Source organism: Egretta garzetta, unplaced genomic scaffold (genome assembly GCF_000687185.1).
Source record: "Egretta garzetta isolate BGI_Z169 unplaced genomic scaffold, ASM68718v1 scaffold22, whole genome shotgun sequence".
Lineage (NCBI taxonomy): Eukaryota > Metazoa > Chordata > Aves > Pelecaniformes > Ardeidae > Egretta > Egretta garzetta.
In genome coordinates, this window is record NW_009259102.1 from 2996400 (window position 1) to 3013696 (window position 17297).

General features: G+C 37.4%; 1 protein-coding gene across 5 annotated transcripts; it reads right to left on the reverse strand.

Annotated features, from left to right (window-relative positions):
• Positions 1 to 987: 987 nt before the first annotated feature.
• Positions 988 to 17291, reverse strand: C9orf72 (C9orf72-SMCR8 complex subunit). Of its 5 annotated transcripts, XM_009635259.2 has the most exons (11): positions 17018 to 17291; positions 15840 to 16325; positions 12746 to 12805; positions 11738 to 11833; positions 11044 to 11108; positions 8859 to 8931; positions 5420 to 5536; positions 4445 to 4680; positions 3876 to 3933; positions 3228 to 3337; positions 988 to 3145 (listed from the first exon to the last, which is right to left on the reverse strand). In XM_009635259.2, exons 2-11 carry the CDS (start codon positions 16281 to 16283, stop codon positions 2959 to 2961), a joined length of 1446 nt encoding a protein of 481 aa, XP_009633554.1. In that variant the 5' UTR covers positions 16284 to 16325; positions 17018 to 17291; the 3' UTR covers positions 988 to 2958. The 5 variants fall into 5 exon arrangements, with proteins under 5 accessions (XP_009633554.1, XP_035746678.1, XP_035746679.1 ...); XM_035890785.1 differs by lacking the exons at positions 12746 to 12805; positions 17018 to 17291 and having other exon boundaries at positions 15840 to 17010; XM_035890786.1 differs by lacking the exons at positions 4445 to 4680; positions 17018 to 17291 and having other exon boundaries at positions 3054 to 3145; positions 15840 to 17010.
• Positions 17292 to 17297: the final 6 nt, after the last annotated feature.

A 17297-nucleotide genomic window follows, 5' to 3' on the forward strand; every position in this document is an offset into this window, starting at 1 on the left:
GATTCTGCCCCTCTACTCTGCTCTGGTGAGACCTCACCTGGAGTACTGCGTCCAGCTCTGGAGCCCTCAGCACAAGAAGGACATGGAAGTGTTGGAGCGGGTCCAGAGGAGGGCCACAAAAATGATCTGGGGGCCTCTCCTATGAGGACAGGCTGAGGGAGTTGGGCTTGTTCAGCCTGGAGAACAGAAGGCTGCAGGGAGACCTGTCTGTGGCCTTTTAGTACTTAAAGGGGGCCTATAGGAAAGATGGGGAAAATCTTTTTAGTAGGGCCAGCTGTGTCAGGATAAGGGATAATGGTTTTAAACTAAACCAGGGTAGGTTTAGACTGGATATAAGGAGGAAATTCTTTACAATGAGGGTGGTGAAACACTGGAACAGGTTGCCCAGAGAGGTAGTGGAGGCCCCATCCCTGGAAACATTCAAGACCGGGTTGGACGGGGCTCTGAGCAACCTGATCTAGTTAGCGGTGTCCCTGCTCCTGCAGGGGGGTTGGGCTAGATGACCTCTAGGGGTCCCTTCCAACCCAAAGCATTCTATGATTCTATGATTCTATGATTCTTTATTTCAAAGAATAAATGATAATGATTCTATCAGAGACAGAACAGAAATGCTATGAAAAAAAAATCATCAGCAATTAAAGTAAAAAATTGTGCATTAATTTTATTAGAATGCTTTGTTTCCTGAGCAAGATTTACCACACAACATGCAGATGCATTTAATAATTTAATTCACTATACATTCTGCACCTGTGACAGTGCACTTGTGATAGCTGTGCAACAGAAGTAGCAACTGAGAAAATTTCCAGCTTTGAGTAATTTCAAGAAGTAACAGCGTCTTCAGTAACGGAGCTTTACTAGTTACTAGTGTCAATGTTAAGTTTCCAATGCCTATCAAGCTGAAGTGGTTCATTTCAGCAGCATATTTAAAGCTCTTTAGATTTCAACACAACTTCTACATTAGAAGTTTCAGCAATGTTTATTACATTATTTTTTTTTTGCAATCTTAGACATGAGAGTAAAAACTTAGCACAATCAGGCTATTTTCTAATGGATCAGTTGATTTAAAGCACAGAGGGAATAATAATGATAGGAAGACAAACAGAATCTCAGCACAAGTAACTTATGCCAGCATCTTTCTGACAAGTTCTTTTGATGAAGCACTGAGCTCACTGCAAGAGTCCTACATACATGTACAGCAAAAAACTGTCTCCACAAAATGTAATTACTTATTCGATCGGGTAACACTGATGAGGTTCATCACAAAAAGGGTATGAGGATGGGGCTACATCTTTCAGAAGCTCTAAATAGTTATTTGTAAATATTATATTATATTATAATATATATTATTTCAGGAAATGTAAGGGAATTATGGACATCTAAATAAAGGATGGTATTCCTTTAAAAATCTGAGTATTGGACATCTCAGGAAAAGTTGCAAATCTAACTTTTATTAACTTTTATGCCTCGCTGCATGCAAGAGACACTAAAAAGCTATCTTGAAAACAGAAAACAGTTCACCAAAGTGTATTATAAACAATTTAAGCAATAAAGCAACAGTGGCTTCTCCAATCGCAAGTGCAGCTCTTTCACAAAGAATATTGAGTTATGAGGTTATGCTAAAACATGACACAAATATATTCCCGTGTTTGTCCAAAAAGAGGAGAAACACAACAACATGCAGTACAGATGTGCCACTGATTTCAATGTAACTCACACCAGTCATGTGTCAATACTCAAAAAAAATGTGTCTGGATTAACCTGACACAAACACTGCTCTGCTCTACATGCTACTGAAAAAGAAAGGTAGAGGCATACAAATAGAAAATGTGTTTTTATTTTCAAGCAAAGCAAGGCTGGAGATGTGCTAAGATGAACTAAGAAGATTATAAGATTATTGTCCAGAATTCACTTAGTAAAATGCTTATCACATTAGTTCATAGCTGTGCTTATCTCTGAAGTAAGGATTACTAAATATACTAATGTCAATGCAAAAAAAAAGAAATTACTGTTTTATCTTTTAGTTTGGCTATCACCTTGGTGTCCTTTGGGTAGGCCTAATACTTTAATCTGAACCTTATTCTAACTGACAATGGAAAAACCAGCAACAGTTTACAGACAGAAAGACTGACAACTGCTGCTGAATGACACAAGTTTTCCGTTTTGTGTTTTGAAAGAGCTCAGTTATGCTGGATCACTGAACACTTCACTGCAGGATGGCCCAACTATGTGTGACAGGGTACCCTGCTTGGCACTTACATGCACAAAGCTGCTTAAATAATGAGCCAGTTCCCACGTGCAGAGTGCTGCTGTTTAAGCTGCTAATAGCCAACAATTTCCACACAAGAACAGCACTTCATAGTATATTAAAAATCCCAAACACCTTTTGAATGCTCTAAATGAAGGAGCCAGTAGTGTTAAAAAGGGAGATGAGGAAAGACATATTTCAGATTTGTACCACATACACAAGAACAAACACTTTTAAAAACTCTTTGAAACTCTTAGAAGGCCCCTATTTTGCAACTTCCATGATTAGAGAGGACGTACGTATTATTTTCTGTGGAAACATGAAAAATACTGACACAGTAGAACAGGGAAAAACTGACACACACCTGAAGGAAGTTGCTGGGTAAAGAAAATTAAAATGCCTCCCTTTATTGTACACCAAAACATGTTCAAATTTATCTACTAAGCCGATATGGCAAAGGAACCTCTGGTGACGTTTTCTGTTAAAAAAAACCACACAGAAAAGATGGATTCCTTAAAATCATGCTTGTCTAGTTAAGCTGATAGTCCCTCTAACAAGACCCCCTCCTGCTTCGAACAGACTGTAGTGTTACTGTGCTCCTAATGCTCCATCCTCAATCAAGTCAATGATTGTCACAAGTGTGGTGGTCACACCGCCAGATTTCTTTTTGTGCCATGCAAGACTGCAACATTACACGTTAGCAGCGGAGAGCTTTAAAACGTCATGAGCATATCACGTTCTTGTACGCTAGTGTAGAATGGCCTCCCAAAGATAAAGGAATGTAGACCTGGTTTAAGCTTCTCAGCCAGAGCCATTATTATGTTAAGATCGCCCTCTGCTGTTAAGTCGAGATCTATCTTTAGGCTACGAAGAGACTTAAAAGGTTTTTTTCCTTTTTGCCTGCAAGAAAATAAAAAAGGGCATTGTAAAGAAGAACAGAGGAAGTTTCTCAAAGCCTGCTTTCTATTATCTGTTCACTTACGTGTCATCCTCTATGTATTTTATTAAAGTTAATGCTTTTCTGTGCAGGACTAGCAGAAACTGTGCAAGGAAAGTGCTCCTCAGAGACAAGCCAGGCTTCAGATGAAAGATCTGTTAAAAAGTATACCAGATAATTAGGAAGACATGAAAATTCAAGAATCACTTTAAGAATGTGGAATATAAAGAAACATTGCATACACATGTAACATATCCTTAATTATAGCAAAGCAGGCACATTAACAGCAGATTTGTAGGTATGCATAACATTAATTCTCAGTTTTCCAGCTGCTCAGATGCAATTAATTAAGCTGGTTTACAATTCTGTTTGGGTAAAGTTATTGTTTTCCTTTTCAAAATGACATGAAATTAAGCCCAGTCAGCTAGATTTCTCAATACTGTAGTTGTAGACACTGCTGCACAGCAATAGAAATTGTGCATTCTTTTTCATACATAAGAAGTTTCAGTATTATACTAATATTACAGATTACAAAAGTACTTTTCTCTCTTATTATGCAGAGCAGAATCATAGCACTAATACAAAAAATTGCTACTCAGCCAACAAATTATCTACTCATGTTAAATTATCTGTTACTAGGGCTCAAAATACTGAAGTTTAGCTCTTGGTCTTTCTGAAAAAAATGATGATTACCTGATCCAGGAAGGCTTTTACTAATGTATCTCGATGCAGGATATCTTGAAAGACATTTCTATAGAAAAGAAAGCAAGCAAACATATGAGGTAATGCCATAAAGGAACACTAACTGTCCAGCAGTTGTAAACAGCAATAGCATTACTGTTTACAATCTAGCAGAAATGAAATGTGAATTCAAAATTTTAGTGAATTATAATCCTACCATTTTTCAAGCTAATGCAAAATTTTCACGCAAAACTTTCAGATGGAATTAACTAAACCCAGGAAAGCCATTGGGCCCTGTCCAATACACTTAGCTTTGTTATACCCCTATTTAAAACAGGCAGCAAAATTAACATAACATGGTTACAAGTATCCCTGAAAATGAATTTCAGTAATATTTAATGCAACAAAGCTACTGATGGAACTGGTAAATTCCTCCAAAACAAATGCAACTATCAGAGCTCAAGGAGCTTCTTAAAAGCAAAAAACCCCTCATGTACTTTATTAGAAAATACACTTTGTACTATTTTACTCTCTTGTCACAAATCAAGTAACTTTGAGAGATGTGAGAGAGGAGTACATACAAATCAGGTGTGAAACTCTCATCTGTGTGGATAATGTGATCTTGAGACATCTCTTCATCCGAACTAGCTCTCCAAAATGCTGTCAGCTCGGATCTCATGTATCGTCGCTGGTTATAGATGTGTTCATGACAAGGGGGCATCTGCTTCACAGTATTGACATCTACATCTATATGTGTAGTAGGATATGGGGCATACATTACTTGACGGAAGGGCAACACAAAGCTTCCTGTTGCATCCTGTTTTAGTGAAAAAAATTATTCTTCTAGTTATTTTTTTAAGAAAAACCAAACCTATATTGGAACAAAACACTGTTAAAGCATGATGTCTAAATTTTAAATCCCATTTGTTTAGACATGCTTTGTTTGACAGAACTGGTGGTTGTAGCCCAGCAAAACGTCCTTCAGACTGGATGATTCCCGTAATATAACACTGGCAACAGGTACTGAGGTAACCTGTGTATTACATTATTGCATCATCTGGTTCATGAGCCCATTAACATTACAGTTATATGTTTATATACAGTTATTATATTTATCTGCTAAGTTTAGACTGCTCGCTAGAGCAAGAAGCATTATTTTTCTGTTCATTTTCACCCATTGCTACAGCCCTTTTTAAAATACTTGGGAACTGTAGGACTGATGGACTCTTCTTTTTTGGTTTTGGTACAAGACAAAAAATTAATCTTTGGGATTCTAGCCCCAAGTAGGCAAAAGAGTATTATTGTTGTACCTCAAAGTATAGGAACAATTCTGGACAATACTCAAGAAATAGATGTGTCAGAGAAAAGACTGGCTTGGTATTTTAACATCCAAGTAGTTATAATGAAAGCTATCGCGCCAGAAACGAATCACGGGAAGATGACATATTTGAACATGAATGTGTGTATGCGTGTGCATATCATACGCACACACATACACATACATTGAAGAATGTTCTTAAACTACAGAAGAATGGAACTTTCCTAAGCGTACTTACTTTGAGTAAGCCTTGAACAAAAAGTCCAGACTCGTATTTGAAAGAAGACTCATTTCTACAGAGTCTGGAACACTTCCGCTCTGATGGCGTAAGAAAGAGACACAATGTTCTCACGATCTGCATTAAAAGGAACAGTTTTGAAAAACATGAAAATGGAAGGAATGAACTGATCTTCAGATGCAATTTCTGAGTAGAATGTATTCAGCATTTCAAATGAAGAACAAAAAAGTTCATCACGCTTATTAGAAATGCCAAAACTCTACCAGGGCCATAGAATAGTGACATGCTTAAATTATTAAACTGTAAGCCATATTACTCCAACTTCACATCAAATGAAGAAAAAATCCAACACTTTCTAGCAAAGTTTGTTTTTCAGCCAACGATGCAGAACACATCACTTTTGCCTTCTGCTACCTCTTCCTATTATGTAAACATGAATTACTGTGATTACTTTCCTAGCCTTTTAAGCCTCTTATTTTATTCACACCATACTGAAACAGCAGCTATTGTCTCCAATCAGGCACAGTCAATTTCCTAAATAAGTAACCATCATTATTTCCTCAGTAATTTCTTTAAAATGTCCATTAAAAGCAAGAAAGGTACTTCACTATCTGTTTTCCAACTCCTGTGCTGCAACAGGTACAAGTATTCACCTCCAAATACAAACATGTATTCCGTTCTGCTGATCTTTCAGTCTTAACCTGTGGTGTCCTATTTGTGTCTGTAAGGTGTTTGAGAAGGCTCTGTCCTTGCACAATGTATTTATGCAGTACCTAAATCAATGACAACCTAGTTTCTGACTAGCGCTTGTCTCCACTTCAGCCAGATGCAATAGGTGGGGTTTTTTTACTTTAACGAAAGCTAAAGTACGCCATAAAGAAAGCAATTACTTCAGAACAGCTGCACCATGACACAAAGACCACACTGCTGATAAGAACCTGCACGGAATTTATGAAATTTACCTTGGATGTATGTTGAGACTCACATTTTTCTAGACTGTTTTTTTCCTACAGTGTCTAGCTTATCAAGACGCTGTTTTACATACTCATAAGCATTTAGACCTTAAAGCCTTTTAATTAATTATTTGATGAACTATAAACGTTAAGCTTTTTATAATCACTTAAGCCTTTAAGATTTCCTCTATTATGCTAACTTAATCATGTGCAAATCTTACATCCCTGAAATAATATGTATTAACTGTGGTTAGGTGATTTCAGCTAAGAAGAATTTTCTTTTCTCTGGTTCCCCTGCTGCTCATGATTACTTTTAATCTGAGTGCCAGAATTTGCTATTCATTTGGTCAGAGGTGCTTTACCATCACTGCCAATACACATAAAACAATGCATTCCCACACTCCTCCATTTTTATAAAGCATCACAAACTAGTTATTTCAAAACACAGGTTTACTAAAGATGCCTTGAATTTTTTAAAAAAGACTATTATATTTCACAGCAGCAAGGGGCCTTACATACTATAAAATACATAATATGTATAGTCTACAATTAATATATAATACATTTAGCAGGCCCACTGTTATTAATTCTTATTTCACATGGAAGCAATACACACAGATACATACAAAAACATATCAAAAAAAGCATCAATGTGGAGAATGAAAATGAGTTTTTGCAAAATAAACCAGAGCTCAATAATTAGTACACCTCAATTAAAAACATAATCAGACAGAAAAGCCCAATATACAAAACCACCCCCTATCAGAAAAGGAAGTAACTGAACTGAACTGCTTCTCCCCGTGTACCACTGTAGGACCTTTGTCATGGTCTCAGGACATGGAACTACTGTTATTGCATGGCCCAGAGGCCCCAGCGTAAATTGAAAATTTTAATGCTACATAACTACACAGAACCTTACCCTCACAGCAGTATTGGTATACTCATCAAGTGCAGTGGTACCTAATACCTGAAGGCTCTAGGACTGCACACTTTTATGAAACCCTCCTTTTCATTCCCAGTTGTGGTGATATTCTGAATCAAAGAGGTTTATTAAAGGACTCATCCGTGAATATAGAGATGCAATTGATTTAGTGAAATATATTTCCTCACAAAGAAAATAACATTTTCTTCATTATTTGTCTCTTGAGTATCCTAACTGAAAATTAACTTCAGTGTTTTTATTAGAAGGGATGGAATAACACCCTAATTAAATGTAAGTCAAAGGGAAATCTCTCTGAACAAAACGCTCTGTGTTACACTAAAAAGAAATATGCTTTAAGAAATATTTCAATGGACAGTAAACATAAATGTATCTCTTCCAGGAATTGCTTTCAATTTATCTGAAACTAGCATTCTGGTATAAGCAAAAAGCTGTATACAAAAAAAGCACTCGGAGAATTCTGAATAAGGAAAACATCCTCATTTGATTTTTCCTTCACATACTGGGTAAGCTTAAAATAAGCATCAAGAAGCTCCCCATTTACAACAAAATATTAGAAGAAAAGCAGTGCAGGTGATAGTTTCATACTGGTTCAAATGAACTATTTCATAACAACCTTCCTAGAGTTAAAAATAGTAACAGCATGGGAAAAAAACATGTCTACCACAATGTTCTGAAATAACAGCTTCCAAGAGTGACCTTTTTTGCTCCCAAATAGACCATAATGACGTATATACTCTTCCCGGTGAAGAGGTACAGCTAATGGTGCTTACTGTTTCTAGGCCTGAAAGCTCCTAATCATCATCACTACTGATGTCCTCCAGCAAGTATGGTACACTAAGTGTTTTGATGTTACACGACTCCGTTTTAGGGTTTTATACATGTACCTTGCCTCTTTCTGGTTCTTCTGGAAAGCTTAGTCAAACCTAATTTAAGATCTACCAGATAAACTGTACACTTATTTACCAATTAAGTTGTAAACAGACTAAAGATGAAGTCAACACAAACACAGCTAGAAAGAAAAAAATGCTGGAATTGCTGGAAAGGTCTGAAGTCCTAGTAAGCCTGCCTGTTTCAATGCGTGTGTGTGACTACAGACTCAACATCTTTGAAGTTCCATGAAACACGAGCAGCTCATGATGCAGAAGTAGATTTATTCCCCAGCGCAAGAGAAATTATGATTATACTAATTTCTTAAAGAGTACACAGACAATACCCATTGACAGAGCTGAACTGGCCAAGACAGTTTAGATGTCTTCAGTTTGTATATTTTAACTAAAAAACCTAATTTTGAAAGCTCAGACTGATTTACTACTTGCTTATACACAGTACCAATTAAATTAAATAGATTGGTTTTCAACTGATAAGGCAATTTTCAGGCAGATTTATCAACTGCTAGACCCATCAGCTGAAGTAAGATAACCAGACAACAGTATGCCTTCCTTCTTCAACCTCAAGTGTATTTATAGATAAACTTAGTTCCAAATAACACACTAACACTCCTAATAATCAGCATTTAAGTTTGGCTTATCAGAAACTGCATTACCTTATTAACTTTTTCTGCACTGCTTCCTACAACTACAGAACAGCCACAGGTCTGCAGGTGTGAACTAATTGCACTGCAAATGAAAACAAACATAGGTTAATACATTTAATCAGACTTTTCAAATAAAACAATTCTCATCTTCACAAGAAGAATGAAGTGCTCCTGGTAGAAATACAGGCCCATCCATACCTAGAGGCCCACACCCATAGGACCTCACACATCTGTGTAGGTTACTGGTGAAATCCAAATGTTTGACACTACATTTTCATTTTGATGCATAAAAAGACTGTTACTCCAAACCTCCAAACACCAGTTACAGAGCAAAGAAAAAGTGTCTAGTGCTACTACCTAACTGTATTACAGAATCTGTATAAAATAATTGATCTAAAGTAACAGAAGACATATTAATAATGAAGGATTTGAAAGCATCTTGAAAGAAGATTATTCCATGGTTGTCCTCATTTTCTGAAACTGTGGATCAGAAGCCAGTTTTGGGATACGTGGCAGGTAAACTGTTCTACTTTTGGTAACTACATGGGCAAGAGCACATCACAAGCTTGAGAGCCTTGGAATACATACAGGCACGCTGGAAGTTGAGCAATCTTGTCCTGTGAGTTGCCAGCACCACAGGTCTGATCTAGTTTACCTTAAGTTTGGAGGCTGCAGTAAACATAACTGAACTAAACTTGACAACTCTTAACTTGTACCTTAAGAAACTTCTGCTAAGGTTTCTTATCCTCATCCTCTCTTTCCCCCTGCACTTTCTCAAACCAATGCCTGGCCCACAGCTTCAAAAAGTCTAGATACCCTAGAAAGTCTAGATACTATTAAAAAATTTTCTCCAATATCTGTGAATATACAAAAGTACATTCACATCTTACTATCATTGTATATGATCAACTGGTCCTAAAAAAACACCTCTAATTGATAAGGACTATAATAGCTACACTCAGACTCTGAAATCCTACAGTGGACCTGCTACTATTTACCTTACCAAGGATATTCTAAGCGTTAAATTTCAGGCTGTCTGAATACTCACTAATTCTTCCTTTGAGGCAGACATAGACATTCAGTTTCATTTAGAAGTTACTAAGAAAGCATGACTGCTTATATTAGAGGTTGGTATTGTTGATACGGCAGTTTATTTAGTGTAATCCAATTTTTATTCAATGACATCTGTAAATCCATACAACACTATATTCAAGACTTGAAATCTGAACCTAGATGAGCTGATAAGCTTTGCAGATAAGCTAAAAAGCAGACATTTGGACCCTTCACACGAATGGCCAAGTTATTCTTTTCTTTTCAGGAGAAAATTCCAGGGAGAAGAAGTAGCAAGAAGAGGTAACTGACACCCTTGTGTCTACTACCTGCCCAATAAAGCTCCATCTGGTATGAGAATAGCTCATCATTGTAGGATCAATGGCTCTAGTTGTTTACAATAATCCCTTCCATGATGCTCACTTCATCATTTCCCAAATTCTCTATGGACCTAAATATTACATTATTGTGAAGAATTAGTTAATTTAACACATGAAATTCTTTCCTACTGAAAGCATACGTGATGCTGTATAAATAGACGGCACTAAGCACTACATAAATAAATGCAGTTACCCCAAAGATGTTCTGAAAGGTAAGAGAACATCAGTTAAAATCTATAAAATATGTTTTCCCGCAGGAAGAGACCAAGTTGCTCTCTAGTGCAACCACTTCCACTTATACATTAAAAACAGAGGGAAAAAAGAGAAATACAGAGTTTAATAATACGCGTTCTATATGCCATACCATTAATGACTCTTATTCATAGTTTATACAGTAACACAACCCAGGGTTTTTTTGGTATTTCATAAAAATGTAAGACCTTGACTTGTATCCTCATAAAATTAAACCTAAGTATCAAAGAAAAATTGTATTTCATAGGGATTCTATTATCAAGCAAATGACTCTGTGACAACACAGTCTATAGAGATGCAGCTATTAGCCCAGAGCCATTCTTCTGAAAAGACAGCAACTTCTACAGCATTTTATAGGCAAAAATCTCAAAAGGACAAATACATGTCGCTCTTCCCCCCTCCTATAAAGAAAACTAGTACATTTTCCCATGCACATACAGAGAGATATATATGTACAGACACACAAGTTTAAAACATTTTACTACACCATAAATCAAAACTGGAATTCGTACTTGAGGAGAAAGCCTTCATGGCAACTGTCCCCAATGTCATCATCATTTAGTACTGTGTCACTTATCTGCAATGCAAGTAAATACAACCAAAGGTTAAGACAGGATCTGCAACAATTGATTTTTGTTTTTAATGATAGGTGGGAACTGTTTGGGAACTATTTAAGCTAAGTTGTAAGACTGCTCCAAACCCCACAACCTTGAAAAGGCCTTCTGACTTCAGCAAAAGCATTCTGAAAATGAGAAAGTCACTCTATTATTAAACTTTCTTCACTAGTCACAAGTCAGATTCCTCCCAGGGTGGTTTTTTTTTTTCCTGTATTCTTTGTCCAGAATACTTTAAACTAGTGCATATGAAATCACTTCTACTTCTTCCATGAGAACACTAAACCATGTTGGTATCAACATTAAAACCATCCATGTTGTTTTGCTTCAAATAGCCTTTTCACTCTACTCTCAAAAACGGTATCATCCTATGCAGTCAATTTTGCTGAGTCCTAACCACAAACCCCACTGCTAGTACTGTTATATTTACCAAACTAAAACAGTTATGTTAAACCATTCCCTACATCACTTGATATGAAACAAGTAAGTGCACAAAAATTTATGACAACTGTGGGGTTTTGTCTGGAGAGTACCAAACTAGAGTGCCAAAGCCACTTTTTTTACTCAGAATGCAAAACGCACATGAACTTACATCTATTTCTTCTGGAACACTGTGTGATTTCATAGATGAAAGGAGTTCCATTACAGGAATGACTTCTCCTGTCAGCATTGGAATGATGCTCTGGCCCTGCACAATAAATAAAACGCTTGAAATAAAAGCACATTGTGCAGTATTGGAAGTTACTACTAACATGAACTTGCAATACTACATGCAGAACATCTTTAACTTCCTATTGTTTGGAAGTGTGGTATGAGCAGCAATTGATGCATAGACTTCTTGGGCTTTGCTCATTAGTAATTATGAACTGGAATCATACATCTTGCTTCTCAATGTCATGTCTAAAATGTATTTCCAGGGTCCTATGCCAATTTTCACCATCAGTTTGACTGGCCTAGACAAGAAGCATTTGGAGTGAGATAATTCGATCATACCATATTACGTGCAATTACTGTTAAGCATTTTAGAGTCAAGTCTGATGTTTTAACAATGACAGAAACCCAAAACCAGGCATATTAGTTATTAACATACAAAATTACTTATCCGATTTATCTATCACAAGGAACTGAAGCGACAATTTCATATTTACAATTTCAGAAATCAAATCTTTTTGACAGTCTTATCCATTAGGTCTCCAACCACATTCCAACATAACAGACTCCATACATCTCTGTAACTCGAAAAGGTAACAACCTAGTGAAAAACCATCCTTGATAGGAGGTGAGCATGAATCTATGGAAGCTACTACCTTTACAGAGCTTCAAGTTCAAGTAAATTACTTTCCTTTTCTGAAAGGTAATATTCTTCATAGATTTCCACTTTACCCATAAAGTGGTGAAATGTATTTTCCTTCAACTTGTTCAGAGCTTCCATCATCCTATCTTCAGAAACTTTGCCTCCTGTGCATGGTAGGTCATCAGCCAGTCCAAAGTATCTTCCTGGATCCCAAAAATAAGAAGCAGCACCAACTTCTACAGTCACCAGATGCAGTCAAATAGTTTTGTGATGGCGCGCCATACGTATCAACCAGATGGCCCTTACCTGATCCTCCATTCTCTCCGTGCCTTCCAAGACAATCTTCTGGAAATGTTCTTGCCTCTCCTGAGCAAGAGAACCAGTTAAATATAAACGCTCTGGTATTTGTTTATATATGTATGCACACAACAGTCAAATGGTACAGTTTCTTCCCTGTGGAGTCACGCTTCTTAGATTCAAATTTCGATGTTCAAGTCTTTTCTCTTACAGAGTTGATATTAGTGGGAAGTGATGTCATTTTAAACAGATCAATGCTACCTGCTCTGCCCCCCACCAAACCTCTCGCATGCTTGGGCAGGAGTAGCAGGAAAGGGAGGGTGTGATGACAATGACAAAACATTAAGTTTCTTCATTACAGATCAAGCAAATGCCAAATGATCAGATTATGGTGCAGAATTCCATTTATGTATGGGTTTTTATTTTCAAATGGATAAGGTACAGACTTTTGGTTCCTGGTGCAACAAGAGAAAAATGAGATCTCCACAATCAGAAAAATTATTTGTTTGGGGAGTATAGGAAAAACAGGATTTTTTTTTCCTGCTCATCTTGAGACACTGACAATTCTTCAAAACATTGTTTTATAACCAAGTACAAAAGACATGAAACCTCAAAATACACAAAACACAATGTGCAAGAGACAGGACAAAGTTCTCAAAACAGACTCATCAGCAGCTGAGTAGCAAACTGCATTCAAAATGCGACTTACAACAGAATCAAGGTAATATTCACAAAGAGAATCCGGCATTAATCACTGGAACAATCAATACAATACACAAAAAATGGAAGATGCTGTGAGAACTAATGACATCTTTTGCTGAATGCTGACAGGTTATTGCATTTTTATTGGTTACTCATTAGTTTACTGTGACTGAACTACTCAAAGGTGATTAACTTCCGAGTGGGAAAAGAGTTTACATAACTTTTTTTGAGTAGATGAATAGGGAACAAGCTACAGTAACTTCCCCTAAAACAGTAATAAAACTTGTCTAACTCTCTAAAAGAAACATCTGTGAAAAACAACACTGGAATGAGGAAGATTCCTTCGGGGCACCTCCATCCTTGAGTTCAGTGCCAGTGAAGTAAGACATCCTTGCCAATGAAGGTCCTTCGCTTTAAAAGAAGTCAGTCTTCATGAAGATAAAGCTGAATAAATGGTGTAAGCCACTTCTTTTCAGAGATGTAACTGCTCAAAACTATTAGACAAAATCTGGAACATAAAACTGAAGTGGATAAGAACAGTTTCTAATCCCATATAGACAACTTGCTTGGAGTTGCTTATCTTTCTTTGTCACTCTGAACACTGTTCTGTGTTTCTCCTAGGCCTTTAGTGCAGAAGGTTTCTTCTCTTCTAAAGTCTAGCTGGAACTGTTGTCTGACTCTACACACAACTCATATGAGCTGATAACCACAACCATTAGAAATTCCAGAACAGATACACAGTTCCTTCAGATACGACGTCAACATTTTTTGTTCTGTGGTAGCCATAGTTGCTGAACTGCCTCAAAATGCAAACTGCAAAATGCACCTGTTTTAATTCAGTATTATTATTCTACTACTCATGCCTAATTTTAATCTACACTTTCAAAACAGTTTTCTCTGTTCTAGGTAAGGCTGCAGAACTGCAGATATATGCAGGGATCTTTGGTATCCTCCTCCTCCAAAAAAAGGAAAGACAATAAATGTCTGTTTCAGAACGTATCACTGTCTCAGCTAACCCAGTTGACTTATCTGCTTCAAGAACATCAGAAAAGGAATGAAAAACTTAATGACTAATTTCTGAGGAAACTAGTAGAAAACATTTTTTGGTCATTCTCCATGCCACATATTTCTACTGTGGAATTGAACTGATATGGATCAATGTCCAAAAAGAGAGAACATGTACTATAGCTGAGAGTGATAGACAATTCTTATCTGACTACTCACATTACAAGTCAGTACAGAGGATGCTAAACATCAGAGAAGCAATGTAATCAAGAATACGAGATAGAATTCATTCATGTCAAAAGGGCTAACATCCAGCAGGCTTTTAGAAGCCTAGATGAAATATTTGTTTCTACTATACTGAAAATGAACTTTATGTCCTATCTTTCCTCAGGAAAATAAACCCCAGAAGTATGAAGAGCCAACGTGATAGAAAACACTGCCAGCCATCACCAGGCAATACAGCAGAAATCAGTGGAGTTTATTTGTGTAGCAAAAAGGAAACACCAGCACAAAAATTAACATCAGCTTATTATTTCTGGAATCTTAATTAGTTCAGATAAGAGCACTCAAAAAGGAAGCTTTAAGTCTGTGGGCTGGAGGTCTCAAAACAGAAGAGGAACAAAAACTTTGAGACAAACAGGCATCACCATACATATTACAGCTGACATGCAATCTACTGCTCTGAGACAACTTGTACTCCATGAAGGCGACAGATATTTTAATTTTTATTATTAGAATGTTATTTAAACAAAAATACATAACCATTTTCACTTAATAAGGAAATATCCATAAGATACCCAAATGTAAGAGTTGTAATTCTTCAGAAAAATTTAGCATGTTTTCCTTTTTCAATTCCAGAAGTAGAAATATTTGGACTAAAACATGTATTTTTGTGGTTCTCTGATTAGTTTTACACAATTTAACACCTGCCAAACTGTTCATTGATTCCCTTTTTTTGAAAAACAAAACTGTAACAACAATGACGATATTGATTGCATCAGTTCCCTTTTCTGGACCTCAACAGTGAAAATGATGATCTGAAACACAGTACATTTACAATTCTACCTAGTTTAAATACACTAATTAGCACAGTTAAAAGCATGAATTTATATCAAATTCAGAAAGATGAAAAACTGTACAGGATGCCTATTTCATCCAGATAGCCCGGTACAGGTTATATAATATTACCAAGATAAATAATATGGCTAAAAACCCTAGCCTTGAATTTGCTGACATATTGATAATTTTTAACCTTCAAAATTGTATACTTGTAGAGAGGTCAGCCTCCTCTGAGTTTTTGTGTCTGGATTGCTACGTAACAAGTGTCACAGAATCTGTCTGTCTTTTGCTCAAGACAACCTGGACAACTGTTTTTAGTAATGAACAATAAACCTACCTTATGCATCCATATTCTTCCTTTCCTTATAATATGTGTTAACCTATCCACGCACACTCTGTGAAGCGGCAGGTAGAAGCCAAGTTCACTTTGTGGAAGTATAATTGACAGTCCATATGTGCTTCTGTCTCCATTCCAGTTTCCATCGAAGATTAATGACACAATGATTACCCTTTTTTCTGCCAAGACGAAGAACTTCACATCTATTGCACCGCTTTCTGCATTCCGAAGTATTTCTCCATTTAGGGTGTGGTTAGCAAGAAAAGTTATTTCACCATCACTGAGAAGTACCTGTTCTGTCTTTGGGGCCCAGATATGCCGCACTCGGGGGCCAAGAATATTGTCCCAGTAAGCAAAAGTGGCAGCTAATAAAGGTGACTCGCCATTCAAGGAGATCTCTGTTTTAGCAACTGCAGGAGATGGTGGTGGACAAAGAGCTGACATGCCTGCTTCCTCTGTTGTGTGTAACTGAAATGCTTACATTACCTGAAAAAAAGTTTTCATAGAAAAAAACCCAAAATTAGAGCAGTGGTCATTATTACCTCATCTTCTTCTTTTCCACATAAGACTTCGAAGGACCTGACTTCTACACCCCAGATTTCATTGTAGACTTCATTCAGGAAGGATGTGCATACGCATACCTTCCACGTAACGAAGTGGTATGCTCTGCAAATGTTGGTCAGACCTCAAATACCCTTTACTCACTGCACAAGTATGATGAGGCTGCACAACATTCAACTCGTGTAAGAAAACTGACATACAATAAATACATCCTTTACATCATGGCAACGTGCAGGGTGTTGCAATACAAGACAAATACTCAGCACTTTATAGCATGTATTGATGGAAAATGCTCCATATTGCACAGACTCAAATACTTAAACATTTTCCTTAGTGGTTTACAACAACTCTAGAGCGTCCCCATTTTGATGGGGCTGCAGAAGACAACAGGAAGTTTCACCTTCCCTGGAAGTTATGCTAGAGTCCCAGGACCACACCAAATAAAAAGGTTTTAGAAAGAAATTCAACCCAGGATGGAAAACTATAAAAGCTAAAATACATTTATCTTGACGAAACCTCACATGACCAGCACTCAGCTTCCCTTTCCTCTCTGCCCGCAGCTCTCCACATGACAGCAGAGGGGACCCCCCCAGGAGGACAGGAGCTGTAACACCCACCTCACTGACACAGCTGTAACTCGCCAGACCGCCGGCACCGTTTCCCTCCACGTATCCGCACTCTTTTTTCCCTTGGGATTGTCCCTAAGAAGATCGCCCAGGTGCCTTCCCTCACAGCAGGAGGTAAGGCACCGTCCTCCCCGGCTACTTCTCAGGCCGCCGCCGGTGACCAGCCCGGATGGCAGCGGGGGAGCCGAGGCCCTCTGAGCTCCAAATGTCACTTCACGGTTTTCAGGGAAGACGAAAGAGCGCGTCAGCCACCCCTGCCTCCTTACGCTCA

Coding starts and splice junctions, on each gene's coding strand:
- C9orf72 (XM_009635259.2), bottom strand. CDS start 16,283: ATGTCAGCTCTTTGTCCACCACCATCTCCTGCAGTTGCTAAAACAGAG. Junction 11,834..12,745: donor CGGAGAGAATGGAGGATCAG/GTAAGGGCCATC, acceptor TTTATTGTGCAG/GGCCAGAGCATCATTCCAAT. Junction 3,146..3,227: donor AAATACATAGAGGATGACAC/GTAAGTGAACAG, acceptor ATTTTCTTGCAG/GCAAAAAGGAAAAAAACCTT.